This window comes from Astatotilapia calliptera, chromosome 4 (assembly GCF_900246225.1).
Source record: "Astatotilapia calliptera chromosome 4, fAstCal1.2, whole genome shotgun sequence".
Lineage (NCBI taxonomy): Eukaryota > Metazoa > Chordata > Actinopteri > Cichliformes > Cichlidae > Astatotilapia > Astatotilapia calliptera.
Genome location: NC_039305.1, coordinates 1,957,368 through 1,972,532, shown reverse-complemented (window position 1 = coordinate 1,972,532; position 15,165 = coordinate 1,957,368). Strand labels below are relative to the sequence as shown.

The window sequence follows — 15,165 nt, the reverse complement described above, 5'->3', positions numbered from 1 at the left end:
TGACGTTTGTGATGTTGACTAAAGGCGCCTTCAGCCTATTTTTAAAAGAAAGATTTCCTATAATTGGACGTACTTTCCCTGCAGACTTTTGTAAATGAAATCCTGCTGAGGGGATATTTTTCTCTGATGAAACTGCAAACGAATGATATCTGAGGTATCTCCTCAGGTAAAGGAAAAATATTTCAGTCTGTAGCAGGGCTTTGGTTTCCTCATGTGCAATGGATAATTAATCTAAAAAAAAGTAAATCATTAATAAACAAGTTCAAGACTGATGCCTGAAAGCTGAAATTCCTGTTACAGCGTGTTTGTTGTGAGGGAGATCAGGTGAGCTGCAGTGAGGTGTTGGGCGTGTCAGAGAGAGGTGTGCTTAATGCAGACAGAGAGGAGGAGGAGAGAGGAAGGTTATTTAAGCTTCAGCAGGTCTGGAGGTTTGGATCTTACAGCGATGGCTTTCTACAAAGTGATGTGTTTGGCTGCTGGGCTGATGCTCCTGACCCAAGGTAAGAGCTCTCTGCACACACCTGCATCAGGTACGACTCAGAGGGCCAAAACACTCAGGAGCACAGCGCTTCACTTTAAAGTGACACTGCAGGAAGTAACACAGCAGGAAAAGGAGGACTGGTGTTGTGCTTTAGCTTCATCTTTATCTTGGTGATGAAAGCTTAAACACAGATTAATGTGACGATCTGTTTGGTTTGGAAGCAGCTGAGAGGCTGAACTGCTCTCCATCAATCAGCGTCTGTGTCACAGTTATTAGAGCTGCTTTATTTTATTTGAACTTTTAATCACTTTTTAACCTTTATTTTATGTTAATGTTTTTTTGTTTCATATCACAGTTAGTTTTTAAAATTGCAGTGACATGGGTGATATTAATCAGCGGTAATATTTAAGAAGTTCAGAGCTGGTATTGCAGCACAAATACTTTGCTCAGTGTCACCTGTAGATGTCAACCAAGTGTTTGGACTCGAAGATTTTTCAGTTTTATTGTTTGTTCTGCGAAATAAATTTTTTCAGCCTTAGTTGTGGTTCTAGTGAACTGTGATGCCTTTGTGCTGTACAGTATTAACCCCGATTCTTTTGTCCCCATGACAGAACAGAGAAAACCGACTCATAGTGTGTTAAAACATTTATATTTCTTTTTATTCAATCATCTGGAAGAGAGAGACCCCTGCACAGCCCAGACGCCAGTTGCAGGATCTCTAACATTAGAATCATAAACTGTGTCTCATATAGGTGTTATTTTGGCACTTTACACATCACAGTTTCGATACAAACATTGCTTATATGGCAAAGTTCTTCTTTTCTATCTGGCTTCCTGTAGTTATTAACATACTTGTACAGCTCTACACTTCCTGTTTTCAGTCTGGGTGAGCACTTGGGTGTCTGTAGCTCAGGTGGCAGAGCAGGTCAGCCACTAATCAGAAGGTTGGTGGTTCGATCCCAGGCTGCCTCCGGGCTGCATGTCAAATATCCTTGGGCAAGATACTAACCCCATGTTTGCCTACTGGTGGTGGTCAGAGGGCCCGGTGGCGCCAGTGTCCGGCAGCCTCGCCTCTGTCAGTGTGCCCCAGGGTGGCTGTGGCTACAATGTAGCTGCCATCACCAGTGTGTGGATGTGTGTGTGAATGACTGAATGTAGTGTGAAGCGCTTTGGGGTCCTTAGAGACTAGAAAAGCGCTATACAAATGCAGGCCATTTACCATTTACCACTTAGTTTGTGAGTTAAAAGTGGTCTTGCTCTACAAACCTTCATGATTAAAGTACATAAAACAATATAATTAAACAATAGGGATACTAAGGATATTAATTACACGACAGCCATTACAGCCTCTCATAACATGAGATTCTGATCTGTACAGCTTATTATTCACATGAATGATTTGATTACAGCACATGTACATATTGGGTGTTTTGGGATGTGATAATGGAGTTAGAAGAGAGCTTGCAGTCACATGACGTCTTTAGTAAAGATTTTTCTTTGAAAGTATTCTCAACTTTGTGGTTTGGAAGATACTCTCACAAATTAAACTCCATGCTTCTGGAGATGATGCAACAATAATAAACTAGTTTCAATGTGAACTGCAGGCAAAGACATGAGACTAAAGCAGGGGTGTCGAACTCCAGGCCTCGAGGCCCGGTGTCCTGCAGGTTTCAGATCTCACCCTGGGTCAACACACCTGAATCACATGATTAGGTCATTACCAGGCCTCTGGAGAACTTCAAGACATGTTGAGGAGGTCATTTAGCCATTTAAATCAGCTGTGTTGGATCAAGGACACATCTAAAACCTCCAGGACACCGGCCCTCGAGGCCTGGAGTTCGACACCTGTGGACTAAAGGAAGTAAATTTGTCAGTTTCACACCCTGACGTCATCTTAAGATGCTTTTATTACACATGAATGGAAGAAGTCACTCCATCAGGTATAATAATTGTAGTAAGATTTTAACAGATTGAAGTGTTGAAGAGATTAAACTCAGACTTAGAAATTGATTTGGTGTATTGATAGAACACCAAATAACAACAGTAACCTTACGGCACTTTGAACTGCAAAGTAAAGACCATAACGATCACTGTAGGGTCTTTAAAACGCCGGTAAAGTTAAAAACTAAGAGGACCAGGGTCAGGGTGCGGCAGTCACCTACCTCGGCGGTTTGGCAGGGTGGGGAAGGAGATGGAAAAAAAGCAGAATGACAGAGGACAAACAGACTAAAGGTGAGAGAGCACAACAATGGAACAACATGCTGCAATGCTGTGCAAAACAAAGCTGACGGGTTTGTAGAGCTTTTAGCATAAATCTGACATTTTTTAGTGAAGTGGTGGAGTAAAGGTTCTTGTGGCTGATTGTTACTGATTATCTATTTGTGAGATTAATTAAGGCCGAGGAGATGTTTTGAAAAGATGTTTGAACTCTGAATTTTTGTAGATAAATGCAAATGATCTGAGGTGTGATGACAGGTTTCCTTCGTGACGATAAGCAGGAAGTTGGTCGCGTCCTGAGATGGCGCCACATCTCGCTATGATTGCAAAACATTGATGAGGAAGGTGAATCTCCAGAAGCAGAACAGGCTGTCTCAGTAAATATCTCAGAAAACCATTTTCTAATTAACGATGGAGTAACTATGGAGGGCGAGGACTCTGTTGGGGTCAAGCATGAAGGATTAGTTGTACAACACACAGTGTGTGTCCTGTATTTCTCTGTGTGAGAGACCATCATCAACAGCTCGTCAGTGTTTTCATCTTACTGAGTCACACAGTAAACCCCTCCTCCCTCTGAGTCTGACACACACACACACACACACTTCTATGTATATGAACACTATTGCACACTCTGGTAGATGTTAGAGGAACTGCAAGTCTTGGCTTAATTTTTAACACTCTTGCTTCTAGCAAACCAGACTTTCCCACTACTATTACAGACAGTGAACTAATCACAGAACAATGAATGGAGATTATTTGCTTTAAAATGGTTTGTTTCTGTGTTTCAGAGTCTGAGTCACAGCTGGATGGTAAGAAAAAGCCTCTTTGTGTAATAAATCTTTAGTTTCATATGAATATTAGTTTGTGAGTGAACTGTAGACTCCAGGATCACTGTGTCCTCACTCAGCAGTTTGTAGTGCTGAGAGTTTACAGCTCCTACAGTAATGCTCACTCTGTGTTTTAATGTCGGTCTTCAGTTTGTGGTAAGGCGTCTCTGAACACCAGGATTGTAGGAGGACAGGTGGCCCCTGTTGGCAGCTGGCCCTGGCAGGTCAGTCTGCAAAGATCTGGGTCCCACTTCTGTGGAGGATCCCTCATTAACAGTCAGTGGGTGCTGACTGCTGCTCACTGCTTTCAAACGTGAGTGATGAGGCTGAAGCTGCATGTTTTCTCGTCTATAACAATTGTAACAACTGTGCACTGTTCGTGTCGCTCCTGATGATCTCAGCAGTACTCCAACCGGTCTGACTGTGAATCTGGGCCTTCAGAGTCTACAGGGATCTAATCCCAATGCAGTGTCTCGGACAGTAACACAGATCATCAAACATCCAAACTACAACTCTCAAACTTTCAACAATGACGTCTGCCTCCTGCAGCTCTCCTCACCGGTGAATTTCAACAACTACATTTCTCCCGTCTGCCTGGCAGCTTCAGACAGCATCTTCTACAGCGGTGTTAACAGCTGGGTCACCGGCTGGGGCAGTATAGGAAGTGGAGGTGGGTCATAAAGACACCTGATCGTTTTTTAAGTAATGATGAGTATAATGTACCATTTTAGAAATAAATTGAGCAATAAAATTCTTATGTAAGGTCCAGGTCTGTGGAGACGCATTAAAAAAGAAAGAAACACAGAGAATTAAAATTTAACAAATGCAAAAGTTATATATATCATTATCATACACATTATGACAATGATATATGGAACAAGGAAACACACAACCATGAGTGATGATGCAACAAAAAGGAGATCTGAGGCTACAAATGGGGGGAGGAAACAACTGGGAGAACATCTAAAAGTAATCAAGAAAACGATTCAAAGGAAGTAAAACTTCTGTCTCAGAGAAAAACCATTATCAAAATACACTAGGATGTAGCTAACAATGAATCAGACATACACACAACACACAAAGAGAAACACTCCAAACTAAACAAATAATATTAACAAACAGAAATACAGTAAACCACAAAAACTTTAATAATAAACCTTTACGGTAAAGAACCCTGGGACTGTGACACTTTTTCACATTTCTTTGTGTTTTACTGCCACCAACTGTCAGCCAGTGGAACAGCACAGGAGAACCCACAGCAGATAAACATGTCTCACTGTCTTTGTTTGCACACATGACTGCACTTTGTTTTTAAGTTTGGTAGAGCCATCCTTTGAGTGCATTTAATCAATCACGTTTCTTTGACCTGACTTTTTTGGGGGGTCCCTTCAGTGCCCCTTCCTTCTCCACAAAACCTGATGGAGGTGGAGGTTCCTGTTGTGGGAAACAGGCAGTGTAACTGTAACTATGGAGTGGGAAGAATCACTGACAACATGATCTGTGCCGGGTTAAGTGCAGGAGGAAAGGACTCCTGTCAGGTGATTGTTGTTACCTGTGTTTGGCACATTTTCACCTTCTACAGTTTCTTCTCCTCAGCTAACAGTAAATGTTTCTGCTCTCAAAGGGGGATTCAGGAGGTCCAATGGTGAGCAAGCAGAGCGGTCGCTGGATTCAGGCGGGAGTCGTCAGTTTTGGGGAAGGTTGCGCCTTGCCTAATTTTCCAGGAGTCTACGCCAGAGTATCCCAGTACCAGACCTGGATCAACAGCAAGATCTCCTCCAACCAGCCGGGCTTCATGACGTTCACGTCCACTGGGACCAACAGCGACCTCAGTGTCTCCTGCACAGGACTGCCACCAGTGCCAACCACCACCCCTACTACCACCACCCCTCCAACCACCACCAGCAAACGTATGTTAAGCACCAACCCTAAAACCATCACCTTTGTAGCTACCACCACGGATACCAATACAAAACCCACAAATCCTACAACAACCACCACACCTAAAATCAGAAATGTACTGATCACTATTTTATTTGATTCCAACCAGCTGATACCGAGTTGTGTTTACTTCAGTTTACAAGTTTCCTTTGTCATATAACAGTCATATTATAAGACACTGGATTGAAATGAAATTTTTCACAGACAATGTAATAAATAAAAACCAGAAAACACAAAGAGGCCTTTTTGATTTAAGAACCTGATGAACGAAGGAAGCGAGGGGGCCTTCACAGTGGAGAAGCCCTTGTTTTTGCATCTGAGACGATCCTCTCAGCCATCACCCTGCGTTGCAGTCTTATTGTCAGTCATGCCACTATACCAGGGTGCGATGCAGCTCATCAGGATGCTCTGAGTAGTGCTTCGGTAAAAGCCTTCTAAGGAAGTGATTCCTCCTAAGGCAGCAAGGATGAGGAAGAGTTCCTCACTTACTTCAACCTCCTGAGGAAGTGCTTGCTGTGCTTAGCCCCTTCTCGGCCAGGTGTGTGGGTTTCAGAGTCCAGGAAAGCCCTTCATTGATGTAGATGCCTGGGAATTTTGTCCTGCTGACCCTCCGATGTGGGATGTCAGCCTTTGTTAAAGCCCACAATCAACTCTTTCCTCCTGTTTATGCTAAGCTAGTAGCTAGCAGTCTCTCACTAACGGTTGCACTTCTGCTCTGTAAGCAGTTTCAACTGAAACTGAAACAGAGTGAAGTGCTTAGTCCTAGCAGAGAGAGCAATAGTACACTCATGTCAACTACATGAGTGTACTATTGCTGTGAGATTTATTACTATTACTGAAGGTTACTCACCACACCAACACCAACTAGATGTTTAAATCTTAATATAAAACGAGTAACAGCATGGTGGACAATAGGTAAGGCTGCACTTTTTGCAGCAATCTCGTGTAGAAAACTAGTATGCTAATATGGTCCACGGCTCTGAACCGTAGTAAAGGGACCTCTGGCTAATACGTCGGGTTCATGTTGGGCTCGTAGCTTTTTTTGAATAATACTTAAAAGTAAAGGTAAAGTAGGGGTGACATGGGCCGTGAGATTGAGACCCAGGCATTAGAGCCTCTTAATGCGTGTTTTGTTTAGGTTTCCACTGGTGTGGAATTACCAAAAATAAAGAGGGCATAGCCTAACATATGAAACAGGAGAAGACCGCTGTGTAATCCATTTATTTCAACAATGTAACTGTATTCTTAGTACCACCTTTTTAAATGGTAACTGTAACGGAATACAGTTACTCATATTTTTTATTTTAAATATGTAAAGCCGGTACATGTATTCCATTACTCTCCAACACCGTCAGTCTCCAACTACTGGGATTCATTTTTTCTAAGAACTTTAACTGATAGTATACACAGGCAAAAATCACATTTTCTCCAGTGATAGATGCTATTTTTTAACATTAAATAAAAATGTTTTGTTTTTTTAAAAGTGTTTCACCTCACACCCAAGTAGCTTCTTTACCTCTAAAACCATCCTAGGATGAACTTGTGTGCTTTCATAAAGTCTAAACTTGCTGACCTGAAATGATAGTTAAAGATTTTAACATTTCTTTGTGTGTGCCTCTGGTTTTTCTCTTTAGCGATATTCTGTGGACAAGCTCCGAAGAATTCTGGCATTTTGGGAGGAACCTCAATGGCGACAGCTGGCTCATGGCCGTGGATGGCGAGCCTGCAGAAGAATGGAAGTCATGTGTGTGGTGGGACTCTGGTGGCCTTGGACTCTGTGCTGAGCAACGCCAACTGTTTCTCAAGGTGAGTTGCCACTGGGGTTGAAGACTCTGATCTAACCAGAGTCTGGAACCTGACTCTGGTTCCAGACTACTACTGCTGACTACTCCTGACATGTTAGCTCTTTATACAGTAAAGTTACAGTGGGATACAAATAATAATGTTTAGGTGGTGGGGGGCCGCGAACAGTTTTCTCGTAAAACAAAGTGGGGCCCAGCAAAAAGGTTTGGGAACCAATGGGTTAGATTATGATACAACTGATGATGTCCATAAAAATTATGAACAGAATTGGTGACAAAGGGCAGCCCTGGCGGAGCCCATCACCCACCAGGAATGAGTCAGACTTATTGCCGGCTATGCAGACCAAGCTCTTGCAACGGTCGTATAGGGATCAAATGGCCCGTAGCAAAGGGCCAGACACACCATACTCCCAGAGCACTCCCCACAGGACACCCCGAGGGACACGGTCGAATGCCTTCTCCAAGTCCACAAAACACATGTAGACTGGTTTGGCAAACTCCCATGCGCCGAGAGGATAAAGAGCTGGTCCAGTGTTCCACAACTAGGACAAAAACCGCATTGATCCTCCTGTAGCTGAGGTTCGACTAATGGATGAACTCTTCTCTCCAGCACCCTGGCATAGACTTTCCCAGGGAGGATGAGGAGTATGATTCCCCTGGAGTTGGAACACACCCTCCGTTCCCCTTTTTTAAAGATGGAGACCACCACCCCAGTGGGTGTCAGTCAAGGGGTACTGCCACTGATATCCACGCAACATTGAGACGTTTCAACCAAGACAGCCCTACAACATCCAGAGCCTTCAGGAACTCGGGGCGGACCTCGTCCACCCCAGGGGCTCTGCCACCAAGAAGTTAACTGCCTCAGTGACCTCGCCCCCAGAGATTGGCGGGTCATCCCCTTTGTCCCCAGACTCTGCTTCCGCCACGGAAGACGTGCCAGTGGGATTGAGGAGGTCCTTGAAGTATTCCTTCCACCGCCTGACGATTTTCTCAGTCGAAGTCAGCAGCACTCCACCTGCACTATACGCAGTGCAGGTAGAATACCGCTTTCCCTTTCTGAGTCGCTTGACAGTTTGCCAGTATCTCTTCGAGGCAGTCCAAAAATCTTTTTCCATGGCCTCTCCGAACTCCTCCCACACCCGAGTTTTTGCTTCTGCCACTGTCCGCGCCGCATTCTGCTTGGCCTGTCGGTACCTATCAGCTGCCTCCAGAGTTCCACAGGCTAACCAAGCCTTCAGTTTGGTGGCTCCCCTCACCTCAGGTGTCCTCCATTTGGTTCAGGGGTTACCACCAGATGTGTCTTGGTGCCACGTGCACTTATGGACACTCTTATGTTCGAACATGGTGTTCGTTAAGTCCAATAACAAAACACCGCTCAGGTTCAGAGTCCAGCCCCTCTCCAGGAGACTGGTTTCAGAGCCCAGGACATGCATTGAGGTGAGCCTGACTATATCTATCTGGTACCTCTCAATCTCACGCACTAGCTCAGGCTTCTTCCCCACCAGAGAGGAGACATTCCATGTCCCAATTGCCATTCTTGGTAGCCGCGGATCGGACCGCCAGGGCCTTTGCTCCTGGCCGGCGCCCGGCACACATTGCACCCAACCCTGACGGTGCCTCCTGTGGGTGGTGGGTCTGCAGGAAGATGCGCCAATGTCCCTTTTTTGGGCTGTGCCCAACCGCGCCCCATGGACTAAGGCCCCGTCACCAGACGCTCGCCCTCGGGCAACCTCCCGGGGCCTGGCTCCAGGGCAGGGTAAACTGTTCCCTGGATGTTTTCCTCATAAGGGTCTTATGAATCGCTCTTTGTCTGGTCCCTCACTCAGGACCAATTTGCCATGGGAAACCCTACGAGGGGGCGGAGGAGACTTTAAACACTTTTTACTTAAATCCAGCTTCACGTTAAATGTGACACTTTTTACCTGGCATAGACTAATCCAGAGCTTCCCAAACTGTGGGGCCCACTCCCTAAGGGGGGGGGGGGGGGAATAGGGGGGGGCAGAGCCATTGCAGGGGGGGGCGGTATGAAAAGGAAAAAAAAGAACGCTTGGACACTGCTAGCATAATGGACAGGTTTTGGACGGGGCGCCCACACAAACGCAAAGCAGGAGATGAAGCATCGCTGAATATGTTTCCAAACCAACTTCATTCTAAGCCAAAGACTAGAAAATCTGCTGAAGCATATTTTTCCTTTGGCTTCACCTGCACAAGTGCCACGGTAGGTCTCCCCTGCAGAATTGTTTTTCCTTCGTCGGGAGCACATGTTGGGCTCTTCAAATCACAGACAAACAGGATCCCACATTTTTGATTTTTAGTTCACAAACACTTCTTGTAACGACTAACTACTCCTGACATTTTGGAGATGTTAGCTCTTTATACAGTAAAGTTACAGTGGGATACAAATAACATCAGGCTGATCCTGCCACGATTTGTTCCCCCGGTTCAAATCACGGACAAACAGTATCCCACAGTTGTTTATGTTTTGAAGCCATTTTGCACAGAGAGGCATTTTTTGAAAAATGTATTGATTGCAATGTTGAACATTATTCTCCAAAAGTTAATTCTGTTCATCTGGACGTAGCGCTTTGTGGGAGAAACGTTTCGTCACTCATCCAAGTGACTTCTTCAGTCTCAGCTGACTGCAGGTTTCCCCAAATCTTATAAACATTTGCATAATGGCTGAAGCCAGCCCACTGAAGGAACAGCCTGACGTGCCTGTAGCCCGGAGCACAACCACACACACACACATAGGCTGTATCCCAATTCAGGGTCTGCAGCCTTAAAGGCCGCATTTTAAGGCCGATTACGTCACAGCGACGCGACAAAGGCTGTCCCAATTCAAAGGCTGCTCGAAATGTGGCCCTCAAATGCGTCCTTCATTTCCCTGAATTTTAAGGCTGTGGCGGTGTAGACTTCGTAGCCCAATGTATCCCAGAATGCATAGCGCAGCGGTGGGTGTGGATAATTTTGCTGAAAAAAAAACGGCGGATGAGGGGCGCCCAAAGAGTAACTTTGTAAACTAAGTGCTGAATATTATGTCACTTATTTATGTGCAAATGTTTAATAACGAAGAACATTGAACATTACTGTTGGCCACATGTCGGCAAAGTCATGTGACATTAGTGACGTTTGTACTAACTTGGTTTTAAAGCCTTTACTTTAAAATATACGCCGTTCAATAGCTGAGCTTAATCCTACAGAGAATGATCAAAGCTCATGTAGAAACAAACAAATGAACAAAAGATTTTCTCCTTCATTTCTGTCAAACACAGCTGTATGACACGTTTCCAGCTGTTAGTATCATGGTTGCTAGGCAACCTGGGCAGCGCAACAGAGGCTAGACCGTCCCATTTCACAAGCCTTGCACTTCAGGCCTTAGCGGTCTTTGAGAGAATTTGCATACTTATGATGCAAATGTACTGTTTATAAGATTTGGGGAAACCTGCAGTCAGCTGAGACTGAAGAAGTCACTTGGATGATGACGAAACATTTCTCCCACAAAACTCTACGTCCAGATGAACAGAATCAACTTTTGGAGACTTACTTTCCTGGATGATTGAGATGCATCAAGACGTTGAACATTATTACACAGGAAAAAACAACTGCACGTAAAATAATCACACCGTGACGCCTCTGCCTTTCTAAATATAGGGACAGTAACTGCGTGTGTGTATGTAAGCGTGTAAAACTTAAAAAAGATAGTCAGATTAACAGTATTTTGTCTCTATCTGCCATTCTGTAATTCATCTCATGTAAACAATACAGGAAACAGTTCACAAAGACGCAGACTAAACACAAGACTAAAGCAATACTAAATGCGAGGGCACAAGAACCACAGACTATAAATAATAATAATCAACAAGACAGAGATAAAGAATAACCCATAATACAAAATCAAACCAAAACATAAGAAACTCAAAATGCCATGACAGTTTGAGTGTGGATGAAACAGCTGCATTTTCAAAAATACCCATGTAGGTGTGGACATAGCGTAAAAGAGTTAGTAGTTTATTTTATTACTACCTGTAATTTATTGCAGTTCACTTGTATTTTTTTAATCGTTTTCTTGTAAAACACACGGGGGCCTAGTACAAAAAGTGTGGGAACCACTGGAGTAATCCATGGTATAAATTAATTCAATTCAATTCAATTTTATTTATATAGCGCCAAATCACAACAAAAGTCGCCTCAAGGCGCTTTATATTGTACATATATAATATGTATATATCATACAGAGAAAAACCCAACAATCATATGACCCCCTATGAGCAGCACTTTGATGACACTGGGAAGAAAAAACTGCCTTTTAACAGGAAGAAACCTCCAGCTGAACCAGGCTCAGGGAGGGGCGGGGCCATCTGCTGTGATTGGTTGGGGTGAGAGAAGGAAGACAGGATGAAGACATGCTGTGGAAGAGAGACAGAGGTTAATAACAGATATGATTCAATGCAGAGAGGTCTGTTAACACATAGTGAGTGAGAAAGGTGACTGGAAAGGAAAAACTCAATGCATCATGGGAATCCCCCGGCAGCCTACGTCTATTGCAGCATAACTAAGGGAGGATTCAGGGTCACCTGGTCCAGCCCTAACTATATGCTTTAGCAAAGAGGAAAGTAGAGATAGTGTCTGTCTCCTGAAAAATTAGCCAGGTATAGTGTATTATACAGGTAGTGTTTTATGATGTCCTGCTCTAAGAACCACTTATACTTCTGTGTTAAATGTAGTCTGTAGGTATATCATATTTTACAGCATAACCTGATGTACACCTCCATAGAAATATGATTATGCTTTCACTCAGACTGGAATGACTGTGATTGGCTCGTTTGCTACCTTTGTTTTCTCCTATGCATTTCTGGTTACTTTTTCTTCCCAGTGCCCTTTCAACATCTACAGGAAGAGAATCAACAAACTCCATCAAGAGCTAGTATTTCAGCAGCAACATTACCAAACAACTCAGACCCACCATACATGAGTATGAACGATAGATGCGGGCCACATGCATAGGCTACGTTTTAGGCCCAAAATAGAGCAAAAGTATGCATTAAGCACTAGTCTATACACAGTTGCTACGAATCAGCAAGCACCTTTGTATTGCACTTCCAGCCCCACTCCTCAGTTACATTTCTTTAAGTCAGTATTTCATGCTGACTTAATGTCAGTTCTGCATGGATGACACTGATGTCAGGAATGCTCCCTTCTATATGGCTCATCTTCTCCCCAGCTTGTGTTTGCAAATTATGCTTGAAGAAAGGTGGGGAGGTTTAACACAGCCATTACAGGTTGACATAACGAGTTCAAATCTGTAAAACTTGGGTCCCATGAAGTTGAGCGTAAAGGTGTAGATCTTGTTTGAAGCTGATGAAGTTTATGTATGTGTGCTTCGTTCCTCCCACAGCTCCCCTGTAGCGTCCGAGTGGACTGTCGTGTTGGGGCGTCTGAAGCTAAATGGATCCAACCCCTTTGAGGTGACGCTGAATGTGACAAATATCACTCTGAGCAACACGACCGGGACCAACATAGCCATCCTCCGTCTATCTGCCCAGCCCACCCTGACCGACTACATCCAGCCCATCTGCTTGGACAACGGGAGAACCTTCGCCGAGGGCTTGGCGTGCTGGGCGGCCGGTTGGAGTCCTGGAAGAGGAGGAGGTGAGTCAGCAACATGAAGGCTGACAGAGTTCTGCCCAGACTCTGCACCAGTCCATCTCTCAGATTACACATGTGGACCACTGCACTTACAGTTTCTTTAGTCAAACATCAGGATTTTCTTATCTTTCATGATGTTAGCTGAGGAAGTTATGCAGCAGTTTCAGACCTCGGTGGTAAACTGTGGGAACTCATCATCGAGTGAGAGCATCTGTACAGACGTGTTTGCACTGCAGCAGGTAAATGACTGGATTCTTCTTCTTATAACACTGTCTGCTGACATGTTGTTTATTCTGGATCTTGGATTTAGCTGCTTTTCAGAAGCAAAGCTTTAAACAAAGTTCTCTGATTTCTCCAAATGTTCAGAAACTGAATAAAACTCTTTAAAATTGTTTAAACCTTTAGCTGGAAGATTTTAAAGTGTTTTTAGCAGCTCTGACTGATGACTGTGTACATGTAGATTTTATGTCCCGATGACCTATAGTTTAGAAAATACATAAATTAGGTGCCCATTTCAATATGGAAGCTGAGTGGTCAGATTTGAAGAGCACCTTCAAAACAAAATGAATCCTGAAATGCTCTGACTAGGGCAATACAAGGAAAATATAATATTGTGATATTTTTTGGCTATATTGTGAAACACGATAAATAATGTAATATGTCTTGAGGCCAAGCGCAAAGGGGCTTAGCTGCAGTTTAAACCTCTGTGCAGTCAAGTTTCTTTATATAAATATTGGCATGTGTGTATCCACAGAAACCTCTGAATCTCAGCTACAACCACCAACTGATAATATTAATGATACATTCACAGCGTGCGGGAGAAACAAAAACTCACAGTGAATTATGTGTAGACGGCTTAATATTTCCATTGCAACCTATACTCAATGGTTACGATTAAGGCATTTTAACCATCATACGTAGAATATTATAGATTATAATAATAACTGACCCTTTCCGTATGTTCAGGGTGATTCTGGCGGCCCGCTGATGTGTAAGCAGGGCGGCTCTTGGTTCCAGGCGGTCGTGTTAACAGATCCAAGCTCCTCTGCCAGGAGGAGACGAAGCTCAGTCATGACCTTCACCAGAGTGAGCACCTTTGATGCCTTTCTGACGAAGACGCTGGGGACCCTCTTGTCTCCAGCCTCTAACACCACCACAACTACCTCACGCCCCGTATCACAAAGCAGCGGGGGTCATCCTGCTCATTCCTTCATCTTTGTCTTCTTCCATCTCCTCAGCCTCACCGTTTGTCTCCAGCTCTTCCTGTAGAGAGTTTGACTTGATCGACATGATGTGATGGACACAAATGAATGTGAACAAGCTTTGACTCTAAGACTTTACAGGCTTAAAGCTGTGCCTGCTAATCTTTGACTTGATTCTGCCTCAATCGGTTATCTAGAGCTCAGTGGTGATGTTTGGGCAGGTTTACTGTAAGCTAAGGGTAACTTTAGTGTACCACTACCAAGAAAATTAAGCTAGTTGTGTAATGCGTGCCATATCATTTTTGAGGCGCAGCATTTTTATCATGAATTCTGACCCATAGTGTGTACTGTACACTTGTTTATGATTATATACGTACCCCAGACTTGACAAGATGTTTGCCAGACGACTTGCAGATGAATAACATGAACAACTACGTACCTGTGCACAGGTAGCTGCTTTTTTGCAAACAGTTTTACTTTCCCACCAAATTTAAGTTGTCTTTTATTCGAACTAATGCCCATGTGCTCGAGTGATGAATAAAACCGATTAATAATTTTTTATTCTGTAAAGAAGATCTTTCTTCTGATTTCCAGCTCCATGTCTTTATTATTTATGTTCACTTTACTCCTGCTCTAATGTGATGGTGGCACCAGGCGTCGGAGCTAAACTTTGGTATAAAAATGAAGAATTCCTTTAAACTTGCACTGAACATGAAAATTTATCCCAGCAGTTCATTATCTGCACTTGTTACATACATATCTATATATTTGAGGTAATAACGGTGAATGGTGTTTCTAAATCGTTCATTCATTTTCAGGAGTGTTGTGTAATTCTAACAAAATTGTAACACAAATACTGCTAATGGCATATCCTGCAGTCGTAATTAATCTGATTTAAAGAAACATATTTTGGAGCTCTCAGGAGCAGGATGATGATCGGGCTGTTCCTCGTCTACCTCGTGTCTGGGCCACAACGCTAAGTACTCAAACTATTGAACTGCAGTGGAAAACAAATGTGTAATTTGAAGGAAAAACAATAAATATCCAGT

At 43.6% G+C, this 15,165-nt stretch overlaps 1 protein-coding gene across 3 annotated transcripts; it reads left to right on the top strand.

Moving 5' to 3' along the window:
• The first annotated feature begins 392 nt into the window (after positions 1-392).
• Positions 393-14,686, top strand: LOC113020186 (transmembrane protease serine 9-like). 3 transcript variants are annotated; one of them, XM_026163944.1, is made up of 10 exons: positions 393-500; positions 3,487-3,507; positions 3,676-3,838; positions 3,930-4,195; positions 4,918-5,063; positions 5,150-5,435; positions 7,101-7,272; positions 12,664-12,917; positions 13,056-13,153; positions 13,881-14,686. In XM_026163944.1, the coding sequence occupies exons 1-10, from the start codon at positions 446-448 to the stop codon at positions 14,181-14,183; spliced, it is 1,764 nt and encodes a 587-aa protein (XP_026019729.1). In that variant the 5' UTR covers positions 393-445; the 3' UTR covers positions 14,184-14,686. The 3 variants fall into 3 exon arrangements, with proteins under 3 accessions (XP_026019729.1, XP_026019728.1, XP_026019730.1); XM_026163943.1 differs by having other exon boundaries at positions 3,927-4,195; XM_026163945.1 differs by lacking the exon at positions 393-500 and adding an exon at positions 2,299-2,421 and having other exon boundaries at positions 3,927-4,195.
• The last annotated feature ends 479 nt before the right edge of the window (positions 14,687-15,165 follow it).